Source organism: Ceratotherium simum, chromosome 14, assembly GCF_057802395.1.
Source record: "Ceratotherium simum simum isolate JZ-2026a chromosome 14, ASM5780239v1, whole genome shotgun sequence".
In the NCBI taxonomy this organism is placed as follows: Eukaryota; Metazoa; Chordata; class Mammalia; order Perissodactyla; family Rhinocerotidae; genus Ceratotherium; species Ceratotherium simum.
In genome coordinates, this window is record NC_141913.1 from 11,002,408 (window position 1) to 11,023,919 (window position 21,512).

A 21,512-nucleotide genomic window follows, 5' to 3' on the forward strand; every position below is an offset into this window, starting at 1 on the left:
TTATCTCAAAAGAAAACAGTGGGGTGAGAGTGGGGGAGAACATGGGGGAGGGGAAAGCCATTTGACTTATTCATTCTACCATTTTAAAGCATTACTGGCACTGAATAGTACCAAATTTTATTTTCTCTTTTTAAATATTTCCTGAATCTGCTGTATTCTGGCTGCCCTCTCCCTTCATCTCCCCGCCACTCCCCTAGATTACTCAGAAAGGCTCCTAGCTCCTATCCCTGCCTCCAGTTTCTTTTTGCCCATTCCTCACCTCCCCTATATCCCTGTCTCAATCCATCCTACAGGTTGCTGCCAGTCAAATCATCTTGAATCCCCATCTCTAATTCAAGAACCCACAGTGGCTCACTGTGCTTGGCTGCATCATCTGAGCAGGTGGACCCCATAATCCGGCCCCACAGGCCTGCCTTCCCCACAGCCCCCACGTGCACCTGCATCCTGTTGTGTGTCTCCAGTGCCCCCGCCTGTGTCGGCTGTCTCTGCAGCCTCCCTCTGCCTTGGTTCATCTGTCCCCCTTCCTCAGATGCCTCCTGAGGGGACGGCCTCACTCATGGAAACAAAACCTCAGAGGGTTGAAGCCCAGAAGGGCTTCTGAGGAGACTCTCCAGGCAGGCAAAGGTTCAGGTCCCTGTCTGGACAAGCTGGCAGCCACCAGTGTGAGGCTACCTTGCAAGAACCCGAGGCAAAAAGTCTTGTTTAACCACAGCCCCTCACCTAGATTCTCATTTTGGCACAATTCCTCAGAAGGTTTCAGTTCTGTTTTAAGTAGAAGGCTGTGGTCACTCCATGGATCCTGCTCATATCTCCCTCGCCTGCCTGCAGCTTAGCTCTCGTCCCACCTCCACGTGGCTGGCTCCTGCCCCGCCCAGCCCACACCCCTCTCCCTTTAGTGAACTTCTTTCTGCTGCCCTCAGCACTCAGTGCCAGCCCAGCATTCCAGCTGTCTGGTTCATGTATCTTTAGTTTTTCTCTCCAGCTTGGCTGTAAAGTGGGGAGAACAGGGCATTCCTTTGGAGGGCTTTTGGAGGGTATCTGACATAAGAAGATCATATGTTGATTTACTGAGAGAAACGGAGAAGAATTTTGAGCCCCCAATCCCATGCCCCAGGAAGACTTCACGTAGGACACATTGAGGTGTCCCTCCTAGAACTTGGAACTAAGACTGTCTTCAGAGGGAAAATTTAAGATCAACACATAATGGGGAAGAGGAGAGCAATGCCAAGTCACTTCAGGGAGAAAAAACGGTTCCAAGGCAAGCGGGACTTGACTATAAGTCCAATGAAGATACTACCCCAATGGCACAGTGTGGGGGGAAAGGGTTATCAGAAGAAAACGTAAATGGGGGGGTCAGAGGTGTGCTGGCCAGGTCTCTGCAAGCACTGCCCTGGGGGGGATGAACCTTAAGACTCAACATGTCTGGGGCAGAAGCAGGTGTATCCGCCGCGGAGACGGATGCATGGGGGAACACCTTGGTCTGATGCCATCACATATTCAAATCCCATAACCAATTCCTGCCCTGATTCCTCACTCATCCAGCAGCCTTCGGTTTCATATGGCTACTCATGGAGCTTGCTCTCGTCAGAGGATACAAAAATCTAGCACGCTGAAGTCATATTCTCCTTTTAAATTAACCAACTGGCCTTCTGGCTTTATATATCAGTGCCGTCAACCTGGCTTATAGGAGACTCTCCTAAGGGAGAGGATGTTTCTCAGATGTTCTGACATATCAAGTTCTTCCTAAACCTGAAAGGGGGAGAGGGTGCCCCAGTTCAGGGGGATTTGCAGAGGAAGTGCCCTGGGGTGAGGGCTTTAGGGAGACAGACAGGCAGCCTCCTCCTGCGAAGGCCTGACCTTGACATCAGCCAAGCAAGCCTTCTGAGTCATCCAGAGTCTACGCTTTTTATTTCATTCTGGGTGAGTAAAATATTTTAGTATCAATCAGATTTCTATATTTACAAAGTATGGGAACCATGCCTATTAACCTTTGGATTGCTGGTAGCCTTTCAACTTTAGCAATTTACTTTCTCTAAACAGAAATAGAGGCAGTGGATAAGCTGAAGCGAATAAAAGGACGTCAGATCTGCGATTCCAGTACTTGTCACAAGTTACAGTTATTTCAGTGACTTCATCAGGAGACATAAAAGGTAATAAGCAAAGGAATTTTAGGATCTGTCACGACCACTCTGGAAAACTAAACAAAAAGATACATGGTAACAGCAGCAGTAGCAGTTTCTCTACCTTGGAGATGGTGGCATGTCCCAGAATGTCATCAGGGGAGGTTGGCTCCTCAATCCACAGCGGCTTGAACTCAGCAAGCTTTGACATCCACTCCACGGCCTCGGGCACATCCCAGCGCTGGTTGGCATCCATCATCTGCAAGGAGATGGAGACCCTTCACAGTGACCTGCCCGGTGCTAGCCTTGCTGCAGGGCTGTGACTCCGAGGGAGGAAATGCTGCCACTCAGTGCCACCGACTGCCGAGCAAGATTCCCCAAGGGAGCCTGACATTTCCTCTGAGAGGCCCAGCACGCAGCCATAACAAAGAGAGCCAAACAGCGGCCGCCAAGACTGGAACTCTCGCCCCATATGCTGTCTTTTAGAGGAGAAGCAAATTGCTCATGGAGCCACTGTGATGGCTGTGCCTGGGCTGGGCCCAGGAGAAGTGTCACTGGCCCTGGAGCTGTGGCCCAATCTGCATTTAGATGCCACCCAAACACGTGTGTCTTGCAGAATTTGCTGTTTGTAGGAACCGTTTTATCACATTCTGAATCAGGCACAGTCAACACTGAGTTTGTTCCACAGTCATTTGTTGACTATTGCCTACTACGTAAATAACCCAAACTCTACCATTAATTAAGCACCTACCCTACTAGGCATTTTATGGATTTTGTCCCATTTCATATTTATAACAACAATGAGCAGTTCATATTAACCCATTTTACAGATAAGAAAACTGACATGCAGAGAAGTTAAGTAACTTGCCCAAGAACAATAAGTCAGGTAAACGGTAAGTTCAAATCCAGGGGTCTCTCTCCAAGGCCCTGGCTCTCTGCACACCGCAATCCTGCCTGGAGGTCAGGTGCTGGGTGTACAGACACTAAGAAAGGGCTGTTCCACCCCCAACATTATCATGCTTCAGGAAGATGGAAACAGAGACGACATCTCTGGCAGAATGTGCTACGTGGTGAGAGTTCCCTCACAGGACGCTATGAGAACCCGAGGACAGGACACCCAGAACCAATCTGTATCATAAATTATCTGGATGAGCATGACCTCATAAGACAAAAGGAGCATTAATTCGTGTATAAATAATGGGACCTCTGATCCTGGGTCAAGGACTCAAACTTCTATTTTAACTTATGAAACAAGCCTCTAAAGCTTAATAAAAACATCTTCTTGTTACTTTCTTTTATGAAAATATTTTATTCATAAGAAATGTTTTATAAAAATACATAGTCAGGAATAACTGATCCTTACATTCATCTCAGCAAAAGTTCCAGCACTTCTTCCTCACTGGCTCCCTGAGACCCGCCTACCCCATGAGCGGGTGCGAGGGATGTTAGGCAGAGAGATGAAATGATTGATGCACCGGGGCACCAGTGGGAGACCTGTTTGCTGAGGCACATCCACGCTAGCAAGAAGGAACAATCCCTAACTCTTATCTTATTTAACTAGTTCTGCAGAATAAAAAAGTTAAAAATGATCAGCCCCGAGTTTTTTTTTTTTTTTTTTTTGAAGAGTTTGCCTACTGCAAAACCACAAAGCTGTACTTCCTCTGACACTCAGTTTTAAAATTCCCAACGTTCTTTAATCCTTGCTTGAAATGAGTTGTACTTGGGCCCTGGGCAAAGGCTTCATGCGAGGCTGCCCACTGCTCAATGGTAGGAGAGGATATTTACCAGAATCTTCTCGGGTCCGATCATGTCTCTGATGAGTCGGCATCTGCGGATGTCATCCTGGAGATCAGCACCGACTTTTACCTTGAACCTGCACAATATGTTTGGTTTGGTTTAGATCTGTCCGGACTTGGCAAAGACACCTGGACTTTCTGCAGAAGTGACCATCTGTGCCACTAATTCACAGATCACATTTTCTGGTGACCTCTTGCTCTCTCCCACTCAATCTTCAGACAAGCCACTTGAAAATAACCCTGCAAATGATATCTCTTTACTCGGTATCAGGGTGATAACTCTAAATTACCTGCTGACCTGAAGTTAAGGAGCCAGAGAGAGCAGTCAGATCTTTAATAACATTAACTCACATTTTGCCATGCCATTAAAAGTAATGAAGTACGAAAAAGCTGCAAACAGAATTGAAGAGAAAAGCAGGGCTGGGAAGGGGAGCCAAGTGAGCCATCCTGTTACATCCTGGACGTGAAGAGCATGATTGATAAAACATCTCCAACTGCCTGGGCCTTCACTAGAGGGGTTCATCCCAATCAACTCAGTGAGAAGTCAGCCACAGGGACCCACAGTGCAGGGCCTGAGGCTGGGCAGTAAAGGACTTGGTCACGTGACTGAGGAGCAGCTGGGGTCTCCTCCACCTCACAGCTGGCCACGTGCAGGGAGCTCCCTTCATCTGTTTTAACGCCCACTATTCTTCAGACCAGGCCTCCTCATCGTACCGCGTGACCCGCTTGCCTCGCCCCTCACTCAGGGACGGCCTGAGGTCCTCCCTCCACTGTGCACAATGCCCACCCTCTGTGCCAACAGAAGCCCTGCTCTCCCACACACTCAGGCATCCGCTGCGTTCTCTGACCTGCGCTCAGCACTAAACACACCACAGAAGACACTTCTATCCCACGTGGGAGCTTCAGCTGACTACAGCCTCTGGATGCTGGGCTTCCTATGCTGGGAGGCCTACAAAATCTCTCCTCAGCTTCTCTGACTCAACAGACATGACTGCTCCAGCCTCTCCTGTGTATGTGGAGAGAGGGAAGGTGCTGGCACTTACTGAGCACCTGCTATGAATCCTGACTGTGCTGGTCCTTTTCAGATACAGCAACTTTGAGGAGAACTATGAGTTAATATCATTCCCATTGTGTAGAGAGAAAATGAGGCTCAGAGAGGTTAAGCAATTTGTCCATGATCACACAGCAAGTACTTGCACAGGATGAGGGAAAAGGGCAAGATGTTGATTCCAAATCCATCACATCCCAAGCCTCTTTCCACTGCTTCATGCTGCCTCCTTCAAGTTCTCACTCCCCCACCCTTTATTAGCCGAGGAGTTAATAAGAATTCAGTGCCTCTCAAACTTCAGTGTGCACACCCGTCACCCAGGGATCTTGTTAAAATGCAGATCCCGATGCAGCAGGCCTGGGCAGAAGCCTGAGATTCTGCATTTCTGATGAGCACCCAGCAGATGCTGATGCGCCTGCTCCACAGACCACACTCTGAGCAGCAGGAGGCTGGGTGGCCAGCCTGAGTGAGTCATGTAGAAAACCTGGTGATGCCACCTTGAGCTGCACAATGGACTCACAGTGACCAGATCAAGAGATGATGTCCCTCTGTGTCCTGCACTGCATCAGGATTCGGGCCCACTGACAAGCACAATCTATCCCGAGGAAGACCCTTGGATGCCCAGGGGTCCATAGCACACAGGAGAGAGACAGGAGAGAAGTGCAGATGATTAGTCTGGAGACAGATGCCCGGGGGAAAGGGAAGGGCTGTCACCCGAGGGCAAGAGGAGGAGCTTGGCTCTTGGGAACTCCGTGGAGAACTGGGACCAGCAGCTGAAGTCATAGGGAAGGACAGGGTTCAGTACCCTGAAGCTCTCTCTGACCCTTAGAGACTCCAACACTGCAAAGTGCCTTACAGAGCGAAGCTCGCTGCCTCTGGAGGTTTTCAAGTAGAAGCGGAATCAAAGCTTGTTACTGAGGTAAAGAGTAGATTTCTATTCTAGATTGGTGCTTGAAATCGATGATCTCCAAGGTGTCTTTCAACTCTGACGCTCTAGGATTCCAATGAGGACTCACATCTCGTCTTTAGAGAAAGCCTGGCCTAGGATGAAACGTCTCTTATGCGTCCCTACATGCCAGGCTGCTCCTGGACGAACCCTGGTCTCCCTGGTGCCTTCTGATCCTGGCTCCTCTCCACTGCCGAGTCTCTCCTGCTGCCAACTGGGAGTCAAGGTCATTATCACACACATACAAGTACGTTACCTGGTCCAGCCATCCTTCAGAGCCTCGGTGCAGAGCTGTGGGGAGAGGAGCACAGCCATCAGCACACTCTGAGAAGCTCTCCTTGGTCTAATGAGCACCTCAGTTGTCTGATCGGAGACGCAAATGCTATGGCTGTAGCAGGAACCAGAAGAACAACCAAGTGTTGCTGAATGAGGAGAAGAAACAGCTTAGCCAACAGAGCATAACTCTTTGTACTTGTAGGGTGACCTTCTTCTCTCCTCATCTCTATGGAAACCATTTCCTTAGTAGTCACAACATTCCTGGAAGCAAAGTGGAGCATTTATATCCCTCTTTTTAAAGCTAGGATGTTCTGTGGCTCCACAGAACTAATGGATGTAGTAGTAGCAAACAGAAGCTAGTCTCTCCCTCTCGCTTTCTCTCAGCTGTGAGTATGGTACAAGGAGAAACAGCAGGAAGTCAACCACGCACTGATAGCATGCCACTTGCCAGCCGCTGTGCTGTGAGCATTACACAACTTACAGCATTTATCTGAATCCTCAAAACCACCACAAGATAGGAATTATTTCCCCATTTCACAGTGAGGAAACTGAGACTCAGCACGGTTCGGCGTAACATTGTGCAATGTGCTGCCACCTCTGCCTGGGAATCAAATCCTAGGCTGTCACCTTCCAGAACCCAAGCTGTGACTCACTAGGTCAGAGTCCCATGTCCACAATGTGAATGGCTTTACTTTTGTTCGTGTGTAAGGACTTCCAGAAGAGACCTTGAATCCATAATGATTTAGAAAGGCTAACAAGAAAATATTAAATCTTGTCCAGAAAGCCAGGAATATAAAACCTGTCTACAAAACCAGTTTCAAACACCCACCTGCTTCAGCATGTCATCCGAGTACCCCAGCCAGGCACACGATGTGGTGTAGGCAGGGTAGCCATGCATCAGCATTTGCTCTTCTGTGGAAACACAACGCTCATCAACATTTTTCACATTTCAGGGACCTTCAGAATTAGAATCGCCCGTAGCTCAGCTGCTGCCCATGGAGAATCCAGCTGTTCTCCTCTGACCCTGCCCTTCACATGCACCCAGCCCCTGGCCCAGCCTTTAGGTCACATTCAGGATCATGCAAATTCCGAGGACGTCAAACCTTGGGGGTCAGGATACCCTCTTGGACTGCCCCACTAGCCAGGGCCCTCCTGTGTTCTGTGGCGTAACCCTAAAGCCAAACTTCCTTTTAGCTGCAGCTGAAGTGAACTCTGAAGGAAGAGGTCGCATCCAGGAGGCTTCTCCATCCAGACTCAACTGTCTGTCAGAGGGCCTGGCTGCTGGGCACGGGGCATCTGGGGCACAATGTGAACCCCCACAGGACAGGGACACTCAAAACTGGACAATGATCACAAAAATAATGAAGGAAATTTCCTCACAACCCACCTCTTTCTTTTTTACCAACTTGACCTTTCTGCAGTATTTCTGGAAAAAATAAAAGGCTTTATCACTCTTTTAGACAACAAAGCATGCCACTACGTTGTTTACACACCAGCATGTACCAGAGAGCTTCCGGTTCCATCACTGGACTGTGACTCACCAAAGGCTTCCTCCTCAGTCAGGACATCGGTGATGTATCTGAAATCTATGCAGGATAACAGCGTCCTGGGGTCCTGGCAGCATGACAGGAGGGGGAAAGGCCCACATCAGCTCACAGGCGGACTACGTTTCTAAGGATCTGCTTACACTGCTACATGGGGCTTATCCTTTCCGGGAAAGGACCGTTGAGATTTGTGTCAAACTGTTTGATTCTCTCCTTCTTCTGCGCAGAGTCCTTCAGAGGGTCATCGCTGCCTCCCAAGAAGTCCTCAGGGCCTCATGCTCTGACTCCATGCTCCCTCCCTGCCCCTCCCTTCCCTTGAAACCTAGGCTCCTACAACCATTCCAACATGGTTCCGGAAAGAGGCCCCGGCGTGAGGCAAGCACTTGGTGCAAGTTAAATGGATAAGTGAGCAGCTAGTGTCCGCTGTACTTCATTGCTCCACACTTCAGGGCTGGCCAGCAGCAAGGCAGCAAACTCTGAGAGGAGGAATGCGACACTGGAGCTGCTTAGCGGGGGAGGAAAGGAGGCTGGTCTCAGAGCCAGGCCACCCAGGGTCAACCCTGTGCCCACTGTTTATTAGCAGCGTGACCTTGGGCAATTTCCTCTCCTGTCAAATTGGGACAATTCACTTCACTGACAGGAAGGGAGCGGATTCATACCTGCCAGTGCCCAGCACTCACCCTGGATAATCACTGGCTGTGCCCTTCCTGCCCCACGCTCAGTGATCTGGCCACACGGGGAAGGCTGACATTCTCGGCTGGGCCCCTGGCTGAGACCTCTGCCCACCCCAATCTAACAGTCAGTTGGGAGGCAACCTGTAACTCCACTCCCGCTCAGGTTTTATCGTGTCCAGTACTGCTCCATGGTAACTGAGCAAGATCGAAAGAGCTCTTTCAGCACTGAGCCCCTGCGTCTTAGGAGCACTGGCACTAAACAGGGAACAGGATCCAAAAGAAGGCAAAGTCCACAGGTGGGATTTCAGTCACCTTCCCAGTGGCCCTCAAATGATTTGGCTTTGGTGGCCATCTCCTACACTCCTCTGAAAGGCTAACCTTGAGCCTGAAGGTGGCTCAAGAGGTCCATGTCCTTCCCCGTCAGACGTTGCCCCCATGCCGCCCACAACTACGTCAGAGAGACAGTGTGATGTCTTCCTGTCTTCACTTCCCTCCAGACGAGGGACATCTGCTGGTGAACAGTCTTCAAGGCCACGGTGTTCTTTGTTTTTCCTTAGTTGTGATGCCAAATAATAACAAGGGCCTTCAATTGCTGACCACCAGATTTTTAGGACCATCCAAGGCATCACCCTGAGGCAGCTGATGCTCAGAGAGGTTAAGTGGCACGCCCAAGGTCACTCAGCCAGTGAGTGGTGAAGCCTGGGTTCAAAGCCAGGTCTGCCTGGGTCTGAAGTTAACTTGCCCAGAGTTTTTCCTCGTCAGCAGCCAGCTGCTCATCTCTGCTATAAACAGGTCAAGGAGAAAGGAAGCAGTGAGGTGCGTATCTTTAGAATCCAGTGTTTGGCTCCTTCCCCGCTGGAGTTGCAGAGCGGAGACTACACAGTCTGATCTGTCATTTGCTTTTGGAGTCAAAGTGACCAGATGATATCTTAATACTAACATCTTGCTCTTCAGTGTTTGTGAAGCACTTTTCTTATTTGGTCTTTAAACCAATTCTATGAGGTTCCTGGAGAAGTTATAACTGTCCCCTTTGGAGAATTTGTACTACATGGGAAGGCTCGGCAGTGGGGGAGGCAGACCCAAAACTCAGACCACCCTGCCTGCACGAGCACAGCTATCTGTGGCTTCAAGTATCAGAAAAAGAATATTATATTGTACTGGTTTTTTCCTTTATCATCACTACAGTGACCCACAGACAGTCCTGAACATACTTCCCGATTATCAAAAGGCAAGTAATCCATGAAATCCGTTTCACTTACAGAAACAATCACAATTTTAAAGAATTTACTTACCATGTCAACAAGTAACTTCCACAGAGGCTTGAAGACAAAAAAGAAAAGATTTGGAAAACACATGTGTAAAGTACCATCTGTTTCCTGACAGCTGCACCAGCAGCAAACTATCAGACCTGCCCGCCCCTGCCCCAGCTCTAATGCTGTCTCCCACCCCTCACTTTTGCTGCCCCCCTTCTTTCTCAGCCCTTTCTAACCTACTCTGACAATTTCCTAACTACTGCCAATATCTCTCAGTGGAGAAAAAAATCAAACAGTTCTCTTTATTTCCTTTTGGGGGCCTGCTGTGTATTTGTCTTTTGTCCTTAGAAGGCTGCTCACAGAGGAAGTGCTCACTGCTCTGCCATGGCTGTACTATTCCAGGCCCCGGCGCGCTCCTGAGACGACTCACCTTGCCCTCCTGCTTTGCCCACAGGTCCCACACAGCATTGAGGACGGCCGCCGTAGCCAGATGCACAGCACCTTTCTCAGGACCGATCTGGTTAGGAAGCAAAACACACCAGCGCTTCTTAGAAATGAAGAAGATATGTAGGTCTCCTAGCCAGAGACGCATTTCAAGAATTAAAGGGCAGCGATGGAAACTCACTTAGATGTTAAGCTTTTTTTTTTTTTTTTTTTGTGAGGCAGATCAGCTCTGCTAACATCCATGCCAATCCTCTTCTTTTTGCTGAGGAAGACTGGCCCTGGGCTAACATCTGTGCCCGTCTTCCTCCACTTTATATGGGACACTGCCACAGCATGGCCTGACAAGAGGTGCATCAGTGTGCGCCCGGGATCTGAACCCCGGCCGCCAGCAGTGGAGCACACGCCCTTAACCGCTATGCCACGGGGCTGACCCCATGTTGAGCTTTTTTTTTTTTTTTTTTTTGATAGTTTCTAACCTACAGAAGAGTTGCAAGAATAGTACAAAGAACTCCCGTATATTTCCCCTCTCTCTATCTCTCTCTATGTACACATATACACAGATAAATAAAATATGATGTATATAATATAAATAAAATTTATTTTACTGAACCATTTGAGAGTGACTTGCAGATATCATGCTCCTTTAAGCCTAAATACTTCAGAGCGTAGTTCCCCAAAACAAGGCCATTCTCTTACATACCCACAGTACAATGATCAAATTCAGGGAATATAACAATGACAGAATACTACTGCCTATGAAGATAGTCCATAATCAAATTTCACCAATTGTCCCGATCATGTACTTTATTTTACTGACATATTGCATTTAGTTTTCATGTCTCTTGAGTCTCTTCTTTTTTTTTTTTTTTTTTTGGTGAGGAAGATTGGCCATGAGCTAATATCCATTGCCAATCTTCTTTTTGCTGAGGAAGATTGGCCCTGGGCTAACATCTGTGCCCATCTTCCTCCATTTTACACGCGGGTTACCACAACAGCATGGCTTGATGAGCAACACATAGGTCCGGGCACCTGGGATCCGAACCTGCAAACCCTGCGCCGCCAAATCAGAGCGCACAAACTTAACCACTACGCCACTGGGCTGGCCCCATTGAGTCTCTTTTTATCTGGAACAATTATTCTTTTTTCTTTTTGTGTGTTTTTTTTTGAGGAAGATTAGCTCTGAGCTGACATCCATTGCCAATCCTCCTCTTTTTGCTGAAGAAGATTGGCCCTGGGCTAACATCTGTGCCCATCTTCCTCTACTTAAATGGGACGCTGCCACAGCATGGCTTGATAAGCGGTGCATAGGTCCATGCCTGGGATCCGTATCTGTGAACCCCAGGCCCCTGAAGCAGAGCACTCGAACTTAACCGCTATGCCACTGGGCCGGCCCTCTTTTTCTTTTTTTTAAAATGATATCAACATTTTTAAAGAATACAGGCGAGTTGACTTGTACAGTGTTCCTCAATGTGGGTTGGTCTGGGGTTCCTTCATGATTAGACTCAGGTTATCATTTTTGCCACAAAGACTATGGAACTGATGTTGGCATTTTGTTTTTTTGTTAGGGCTATTATCGTTTAGCACCTGGGTAAGTCAGTGTCCATTAGTCTTCTTCACTGTGGATTACTATTTTCCCTTTTTAAGTAAGGAGATTAATACTGCCCCCAAATTTTAGCATCTATTGATGATTCTCACCTCAATCATTTATAGCTAAGATGGTTGCAACATGGTGATTTTCTAATGTTATCATTCCTTTTATATTAGTTTGTATTCTACTGTAATGACAAGATTTCCCTTGTTTCTTTACTATCTGAATGGACTCATGGATTCTTATGTTATTCAAGGAGTTATACCATTACTACCATATTTATTTTGATGCTTGAAATGTCGCAGATTCAGCCAGTGGGAGCTTCTTCAAGTGGGCACCTTTAAAAGCAAGTTTAACTTGCTCTGCAGAAAGTTAAAAATGAAATCTGAGGCAGTGTGCATTCTCTTGTGCCTTTCTTTGTGCACAGACAGGAGACTGAACAGAATTGGGAAAAGACAGAGCTGGTGTCAGGAGACAAGGGCAAGTCCTGGTTATTGGATTGCTCTTACTGTGACAGAACCTTTCTCTAGAATCTCACTGTTTTCATGCCTTGAACATAGGGTTCAAAGGCAGACCTGTACACATAAAAGGTGCTCGGGTTTCTATCTTTTCAACCTCTACTTTTCTGTTTCTGTCCCTAATATCCTCCTCCCACAACTCCAATACTACTCACATTCTCTCTCCCTAAAAACGGTTGCCCATTCAGCACTTTATCCTCTAGAGTCTAGACCAGTTCTTCCCATTCAGGGAGCGGAGATGAGGTCCACAAGGGCAAAGCCAGCTCTCGGGATCCAAATACGCCCAGATTCAAGTCTTACAGAAAGGAATCGGTTACCTCAAAACACTGACTGTCTAAATAGTTCAAGCCCTAATTTATTTGAATAAAATGTTTTACCTTCAAACTGTAAGCCCGTCTCTATTTTCACATTTGTTCAATCAAAAGACATCTTAGACCTTAGTAACATTATTTGTGGAAACACTTTATGAAATAGGCCGCTTACCCATCTGAGCTGCCCGTCACTCGTGAGCTGCCTGTAGAAGCCTCTGAAGTCACCAACAATGTCCCTGAGGTCCTTGCTAAGCACATGGTGGGCCAGGGCATTCACAGCACAGACAACTAGTAAAAGAGGATTTCATTCTTGGGCATGTTTTGGTATAAATCAAGGCATGCAAGCACCACAGACAAACTAATTGCATTTTGTGAAAATAATTTTAAATACAAAGGTGTATGCTTTAAAAATATGTCTTCTGTGGTCGTCTTAAGTAATATCACACAAGTAGAATAGCTGTTAATCTGGAGACTGAGCTTAATTTCTGAATAGAGCAAACACATTTTGATTGGTTGCCATGTGAAAAACAGATTGTAGATCTGAAAGTTTAAATCATGTTTCCAAATTATTTTCTGGTTCACTTTGTAAAGTGTCTGGACAGTCAGATTCAAAACGAAACCTTGCCAGTTCATTGTTCCAAAGGAATGAGAAGACTGACTTACAGAATTAAAAAAAAAAAAGGGCCTTTTCATTCTTGTCAAGTACAGTCATGTGTCGCTTAACAAAGGGGATACATTCTGCGAAATGCGTTGTTAGGTGATTTCGTCCTTGTGCGAACATCACAGAGTGTACTTACACAAACCTAGATGGCATAGCCTATTACCCACCTAGGCTATGTGGTACTAATCTTATGGGACCACTGTCGTATACGCTGTCTGTTGTTGACCACAACGTCACTATGTGGCATATGACTGTATAGGAAATATCTTCAATTCACAACATAACACACTATTAAAGACGAGATGAATTTGCAATTAGCCTAATACATGTTAAATGTTAAAGTACATGAAAACACTTTTCATAAACATTAAGTTTCTTACCATTGACTTACTTATGATATACTACATTTTTCATAAGTAATTTGAAGGTTAAACTTAATTTGGGTCAGCATTACCATCAATTATTTATTTTTGGTGTTTTACTTAAAAAGGCTTTATAGTGTTATTTCAGATGAAGAATAAGTAAAGTAGCAAATTGAATGAGAAAGACCCTTCTATCCTTTGCTCAGTCCATAAAACACTCAGTCTATGTGTAAATGGCTGAAATAATCAAATCATCAACTTAGCCCCAAAGCAATTAATTTATTAGAAAAAATTTTGATAAACTTATTGTTTGGTGTTGCCATTGCTTCAATATTAAAATTATCAAGTCATTTAATAGGATGGTTGTAGAGGCGCAGTTTTCCTATCAATCATTTTCTAAGAGAAAGACCTTTGGAAGTATTTGAAACACGCACTTAGAACATGCCTGGCCTCTGTGTGAACCAGCTCTCAGATGATTGTGCACTCACTCTCACACGGAGCATTTAGGGCTGAACCAACCATTCATGTTCTCTAGGGCCTTTGTTAATGGGATATGGAATCATTCCAGTTCAGATATTCATTCCCTGGAATTGTGAGAAGACAGGCTCCTCCTCACTCCTTGACGGCTGGTGCTCTTGGATTAAAGACATCTGAAGAGTAAGTCAGCAACTCAGAGACAGGCATATCATTATCTACCTCAAACCTCCGTCTCACTGATGAGATGGCTGCTAGAAATCACTGACTGAAGCACACCTCTGGTTTGCGTCACAATGGCAAAACGCATTTAACAAAAGTTAAGGATGATCTCATCTTTTACAGCTCTAAGAGGTGCACAAGATGAACAGATTCATCTATAGTGTGTGGATTTTCCTTGCTCAAACGGAGGCCACTGCACGAAGTTAACTAAAATTTGGTGCGTTTGATAGAGATTTGGGTTGTGGTGGTCTGCCTCAGCATGAAGAATAGTCCACTTCTGGTTTGCATGTTTGCTGTGATGGGTGGGAAATTCATCTGGGAAAAATTGGCCCTTGAAGGCAGCTTCTTGCTGCCTAAACCCAAGGGTTTTCTCCTGTGATTACATCTGCCCAGGACTCAATTCTGGGACCCCCCAGCACAGGAAAGACAAGTCAGTAAAGCTTATGGATGACCATGGGTGTCTGAGCTCCAGGGCTGGCGTGAACACTTAAGGCTGTTTTTGGTCTCTAAAAATTCTTCTTTTTTCATCTCTTTCTTTTTCTTTTCCTACTTAAAAACAACAACAACAAAACACTGTATCAGTCCATGCTATACATTAAAAAAGCAACTGTAACCCTCCCTCTCTCTCTCTCTCCCACACACACACACACACACACACACACACACACACACAAGCACTTTCTTCACGGTAATGAAGAAAGCACTATTTTCTTTCTCTTTTTTTTTGGATCATAAAAGAACAATTAGGTAAGCAAGTTGATAAAGGCTGCAGGAGAACTGTGATGAGCTAATGGAATTTTTTCATCTTTAATGTGAATGCTTCGTGACACATTCGTGAGACTGCAGTGAGTCACCTGAATATGCAGCAAGGTTAAAGGTAAAATGGGTTCTGTCATGTTGTGGTCTGAAACAGACAGAAGCCAACAACATCACCACACAAGAGCCATTTATTAAAGTCATAAAGAGATGTAAATCGATTTACCCCTGCCCCAGACATGCACCAGGACAGCTGGGTGGGAATGGGAATGGAGGAGGGAGAGATCAGCGAAGGCCCTACAGCCCTGAACTCAGTGACCATCTGAGAGGAGCCTCGGCCTGTCTTAGAAGCACACGACGTGCGCAGGCTCCCTCCACTGCGGCTCCAGTGGGCAGAGTTCAAAGTCTTAATTGTTAACAGAGAGTGGTTCCAGTGGCTTGTCCCATAACATGTTGTAGGCTTGCTGAGTTTTACACACCTTTGCAGCCACCCTGTATGGTTTGCAGTGTGGAGAAAGCAGCTTCATAAACTGCTCAACTTACACCAGAGACCCTTAAAGTAGCAGGAGAAGCTGACACAGCTCACAGACCTATGGCGTTAGTGGGAACTGCCTCGGCAAATGGCAGCAGCAAATCATTAACTTAACCGGGAGGGAGGTGGGGAATCACAGCCAGGCTCCTCCTTTGGCCTGGCAGATTCCTGGTTACCCTTGAGTCCTGTCTCAAAGCCTTACCTCTGCCATCCCTGACCCTCCTGGACAACGGACTAACCCTCTCTCTGCGTACCTTGTACTCACTTAAAAAAAATTAGTCCTTCTCACACTGCACTACCGTTTCTTCTGCGTCCGTCTCCCTGAGACGTGTGTGCCCTCCTTCTCCTTGTGTGTGGGACCCGGTCTCCTTTCTCTCTCTCTTTCTACAGGCTTTTCTCCAGCACCGGATAGACAGGAGCACTCGAGAGAGGTCTGCTGAAGAACAGGCTGACGGCGTGACCCAACGCCAGCCCTCTGAGGAGCTGGAACAGCTTGGTGGCGTCCACTGAAAGTTCAAGAAAGGTTCCCTCATCCTTCACACAGACACAGACAGACACACAGACATACACCCCCCACCTTTTTTTTAAGGAACATTGGCCCTGAGCTAACATCTGCCAATCCTCCTCTTTTTGCTGAGGAAGACTGGCCCTGGGCTAACATCCATGCCCATCTTCCTCTACGTTATATGGGACGCCGCCACAGCATGGCCTGACAAGCGGTGCGTCAGTGCGCGCCCAGGATCCGAACCGGCGAACCCCGGGCCACTGCAGCGGAGCGCGCGCACTTAACCGCTTGCGCCACCGGGCCGGCCTCCACACACATCCCTTTTATCTGCTCAACAATATTAAAATCTTTCAGCAGGGCACGACTTTTATTCCACAACTAAGAGAAAGCTAACAGTGCAATATTCATGGGAGGGCCAGCATGTCGCCACGGAAGTCAGAGAAACTGTTTCCTCCCCTCCTGGACCCTCTGTCGTCAGCCTATGATAATTTGGCTTCAGCCCCTAATGATCCATTGAAATGGCTGATCTGGCCAATGTCATCTTTTTGTACTTCTTGAATTTTGTAACATGTGCACGGATTATGCATTTAAAACAAATACTTCGTATTTATTAAATGTTCTGGAGAGAAGGCACTTTGGGCAGTCAGGAGGTTCTGCATGCCTGGCCCAGCGGCTGTCTGGGCCTCGGTTTCCTTCTCTAAAAATGAGGGGGCTCAAGCTCTCATCCAGCCATGAGATAAGGACTTACTCACGGCTCGATGTGCAGCCTACACAACCTGCTCTTCCCTGAGGAGAGCTCTAAAACCGGGCAGGGCCAAAGGCCTTTTCTGCCATGAAGAGCAGTGAACTTGTAATGACTCGGTGTGAGATATTTTGAAAAGCAAGTGGACCCCCTGTGCACTTCACAGTAAGCCTTGCTACGTGAGCACACGTCTGCCCCCTCACGTCCCCTGGTCACGTGCTTAGTTTAGGTCCTCAAAGCTCTGCAGAGAAATGGTCTGAGACTCGAGGATTTTCCTGCAGTCTACTGATGACTATAAGGTGAGAGGCCAAATTCTGCCACTTTTTAATTTCTCCCAATGACATAAATAATAAACCATAAAATGTCGTTTGTACTTACTTCAAGAAGTAAATACAGAGAAAAATAAGGTCAGAACTGGAATCTAAATGAAAATTAAGCCTTCTGGAATCTTAAAGAGAATATTCAACTCACCAACTTCAGTGCCTCTTCCCAGAGTGAAGGTAATTCCGTACCCCTTGAGTCCGTCTCCCACATCGGTCTCTAAGATGACATAGGCAGCCGAGTAGTCGGGGTCTGTGTGCTGTGGAAAAACGTCCCCCACCCAAACAACGCGAATGTGAGAAACCCGAAAATAAACATGAGAATGGCATCATGTAATTACAGGACATGCAGCGGGGATATGCAGGAAGAGCTCCAAGCTGACGGAACCCATGATGTACCCCAAAGAAAAGAGGAGCTCTGAGTGGATGCAAGGAACGTCCTCCTGAAGGAGTCAAACGATTTTAACAAGTGCCCTGCACACATTTTTAATGCCAGTTCGCAATCAAGTCTCCTCTGCTGTCTGCTCAATTTTAAACCCAGGAGTTTCGCCCACAGCTATCTCCGTCAGCTCTTTGAACAGAGTTACATACACAAGCAGCTTCAAACTGAACATGCTAAGGTTTCAGAAAGCTCTCCTGTAGAATCGGACTCTCCACTGCAGTTTATAGCAAGGCTGCAAAGACAACAGCACACATTCAGAGATCACTGGGGGGGATCGAAGAATTACAACTTCAAGACAAATGAACCCATTTTTTGTTTTGTTGCTTTTTTTAGCTTTCTACTATCAAACAGTATTTGATAATAAGTGTTGACTGTCTGACTATTATGAAACTCAACACTACTTGTTGATATGGGGAACGAAGAAGTGAAAAAACAAGTCTGTCTCTAGAAATTTCTTACACAATGGGGAGAAAGTGCCAACACACAAGAACCAAGTGAGAACGATCGGTAAGACAGTACAAGGTCACGTGCTGACGTGTGGTCAGTCGAAGTACCAAGAAGTTGAAGGGAGAGGAGCACAGAGGAAGCGAGGGACTAGGACACGCGGACGGGCAGAGGGGCAGGTGAAGGGACGCAGGCAAGAGAGAGCAATAGGACACCGGAGGCTTGTGAGACGGAAGCGGAAGGCCCGTCAGGACACTGGCTTGCAAGTGAATGAAGACGAGATTGGATGGGAGGTGTGGGGGCAGATAATAGAGACCCCAAAAAGCCAGGCAGAAGATCTGAATGTGTTAATAAGGAATGGAGGATGCAACTATGGAAGACTTTTGCATAGGGCTATGACAATTTATTACTATTGTTGTTGTGATTATATACTATTTATTGTTCTGGGAACACTATTTTAAGAGCTTTACATGATTGAGTTTAATCCTCACAATATTATAAAGTAGGTGCTAGCATCCCTATCTTACAGATGAGGAAACTGAGTTTCAAGAGGCAGAATTTAAATCCCTGGGTTCAGGGCCAGCCCTGTGGCTTAGTGGTTAAGTGCGCGTGCTCTGCTACTGGCGGCCTGGGTTGGGATCCCGGGTGCGCACCGACGCACCGCTTCTCCGGCCATGCTGAGGCTGCGTCCCACATACAGCAACTAGAAGGATGTGCAACTATGACATACGACTACCTACTGGGGCTTTGGGGGGAGGGGAAAGGAGGAGGATTGGTGATAGATGTCAGCTCAGAGCCAGTCTTCCTCAGGAAAAAGAGGAGGATTAGCATGGATGTTAGCTCAGGGCTGATCTTCCTCGCGCGCGCGCGCACACACACACACACAAACAAATCCCTGGGTTCAGGGAAGGGGAGGAGGTGCACATGACGGATGAGAGGGCTGTGTCTAGCGTTGAAGCCCAGCGGGGGTTCGGCGTGATGTGTCGCTGAGCACCAGCTGGGTAGCGGAGATTGCGCAGGTCACTGAGGGGCCACAGACATGTCTGCCCTTGAGAAAGTTACGGTTTAGAAGCCATGGCTACAGAAACTCTAATAATATGAGGCAGAACACGGCCAGACTCTGAGAGAGATGCAAATGACGAAAGCCAGGCAGAGAGTGCTATTAGCTGAATGCACTGGAACCTGGAGGCGGCTTTACGGTGAAAATAGACTCTGACCTGGTCGGTTGAGGACAGGGAGCTTTGCAGCAGTGAGGAAGAGGCATGAAGGATCTGGGAGGGAAGAACATCTTAGATGAGGTAACAGTGGCAGTGAAGGCAGTGAAGGGCCAGAAAAGGCAAAGACTGGAGCACAGTCAAGGGTTGGTGACCATCCTGGTTTAGCCACTGGGTTCCTGAGGGGGAAGAGGGGACACAAGGCTCAGAGGGAGACTCCAAGAATTAAAGACCCGTGGACAGTTTCTGGGTTACGTGGAGAGGAAGCAATGGAAAAAGGAAACCTTTCACTGAAGCCTTCTGCCAGGTTCAAAAGGAGGAGTTGAGCCGAAAGTGACCTGAAGCTTTTGAGTCCTTGTGACTGGCAGAATGATCCTGGAAGGATCAGGAGGGCGAGTGGGGCAGGGTATACAAGACAATGAGCTCGGGTTCCGATAGAAGGTGTTTAGCATGAAGGTGAAAAATCCGACAAGAAGTGTCCGGATGGCAGCTGGACTTGAGGTGAGAGAGAAGATCCAGAAATGGGATCTGGGAGTCTTTGGCATAAAAGTGGGCACTGAAACTGTGAACATGGAGGGTGTCTTAATGGGAGCGTGTAATGAGACAGGAGAGATGTTGAGGCCTGAGTCTTGGAGAGGGAAGAAGGGGGTCAGTATAAGAAGAAGGAGCAGCCAGAAGGGCAGGCAGCCAGAGGGACAGATAGATGGCAGGAAGAGGAGACAGCAGACAGCATGAAATGTAGACTGTGAAAAGGACACTGGAAGCAGAAATAACGAGGGCAATTCCAAGAGAAGGAAGGAGACAGAAGTCGACTTCAGATTAAGGAGGAAGTAGTTGTAAAGGATGGAGGCAACAGGCATGGACCAGTAATTTAGCATTTGGTGGGGAAGGCGCAGAAACAGAAGGAGGTAGAGAGGTGTTAGGGTCAAGGAGAGACTATTCCCACTATTCCCACTATTCCCAAGTGGGAAGCCCTGTCCATGTGGGATGGAGAAGGAACCACTGGAAAAGAAGAGACTGAAGATGAAAATGCTGGAGATGGAGGGGATAAGAACAGGGCCCCGGCTGTCAAGAAGGGCGGGAATGGGGACACAGGAGAATAGATTAGTTTTGGAGCAGGACACGACTTACAGAATAAAGGGAAAGATGAAGAGGGTTGGTTTGGAGACTGATGTGCAGAGATGGGGCCAAGGGAGCATTTGTCTTCAGTCTCCTCACTGACGTAGCAGGCAACATCTTCTAACTCCTGGGGGTGCAGGACTGGGGGCCAGAGGAGGGCGAGAGCTGTCTGGACAGCAGATCCAGGGAGCTCAGCAGACAGTGGGGAAAGGAGAGGAAAATTATGGCTGGGAGGCGGCAGGGTCAGCGGGAACTCTGGAGCCTCAGTGAGTGCCCGGACAAGCAAGCAACTGGTAAATACACCGCAGGCCTGAGCACTCCACGTTTCTTAAAAGGCTGATAAGAAATCATAAGACTGGAATTCTCTGCTTTTAACAGATTTGAGGGCTCCTTCATGAAAATATCCCACTTCTGATCAGGACAGCTCACTCTGCTGCTAAGTGCTGAACGCAGCTGCACTGCTAAGTCCAGCACAACGTGAGGGCACGAGAAGCGGTACCACGGAGAAGTACAAAGCAGCACACTGTATTAAGAAGGCACCTGAGAATCAGCACACAACACACGCCCTACCTCCAGAAGACAAATACTTAAGTATTTATGGGCTCACAATACAGATGTCAGATAATTTCTTTTCTCCTGACCCAGAGGTCATAAACCACTCAGGTCCAGAGACAAATTCCATTTCTTAAATTATTCTACAGGAAATCAGGCTACTTGAACACTTCACAAATTCAAAGTGCTTTGCATTCACAAATTTAAAATCCCTTCTGCTTCAGTTTCCTCACAGGTAGATAGTAATTATAGCCAAAACTTATTGATGGCCTTCTCTGTGTCAAGCTCTCTACCAGCATCTCATTTACACGGATGAAGCAGATATCATTATACTCATTTTACAGATGAGAAAACCGAGGCCTGGAGAGATCGAGTGGTTTATCCCATAGCTGCTAGACCTCAGAGGGGCAAAGGCGTTGCATTTTGTGTTTGGATTTTACAAGCCAGTAAAATTTCAAATATCTATTTGGAGATCCACAAAGGATTGCCAACTGTGTGTTTTTTAAGTCATTTACCATAATATTATATAAGAAAAGACACATAAGGATTTTAAAAAGCAGGAAGAACTTAATCTCAGAATAAAGGACATTCTTTTAACTGTAATAACTAAAGGACATTCTTTTAACTGTAATAACTTTAGTTAGTATTT

General features: G+C 47.0%; 1 protein-coding gene across 4 annotated transcripts in view; it reads right to left on the reverse strand.

The window, feature by feature from the left end:
* Positions 1-21,512, reverse strand: part of ENOSF1 (enolase superfamily member 1) — a 28,662-nt gene that overhangs the window by 5,943 nt on the left and 1,207 nt on the right. For 3 of the 4 annotated variants that reach the window (XM_087439028.1, XM_004421028.2, XM_087439026.1), the window contains exons 2-11: positions 17,244-17,352; positions 12,691-12,806; positions 10,088-10,174; positions 9,697-9,723; positions 7,728-7,800; positions 7,574-7,612; positions 7,016-7,098; positions 6,167-6,201; positions 3,906-3,993; positions 2,245-2,379 (exon numbers count right to left, since the gene is read on the reverse strand). In XM_087439028.1, coding sequence (XP_087295154.1) covers positions 2,245-2,379; positions 3,906-3,993; positions 6,167-6,201; positions 7,016-7,098; positions 7,574-7,612; positions 7,728-7,800; positions 9,697-9,723; positions 10,088-10,174; positions 12,691-12,806; positions 17,244-17,352 — 792 coding nt within the window. Of the gene's footprint in view, positions 1-2,244; positions 2,380-3,905; positions 3,994-6,166; positions 6,202-7,015; positions 7,099-7,573; positions 7,613-7,727; positions 7,801-9,696; positions 9,724-10,087; positions 10,175-12,690; positions 12,807-17,243; positions 17,353-21,512 lie in introns of those variants that run through there. The other variant, XM_087439029.1, reaches the window with a different exon arrangement.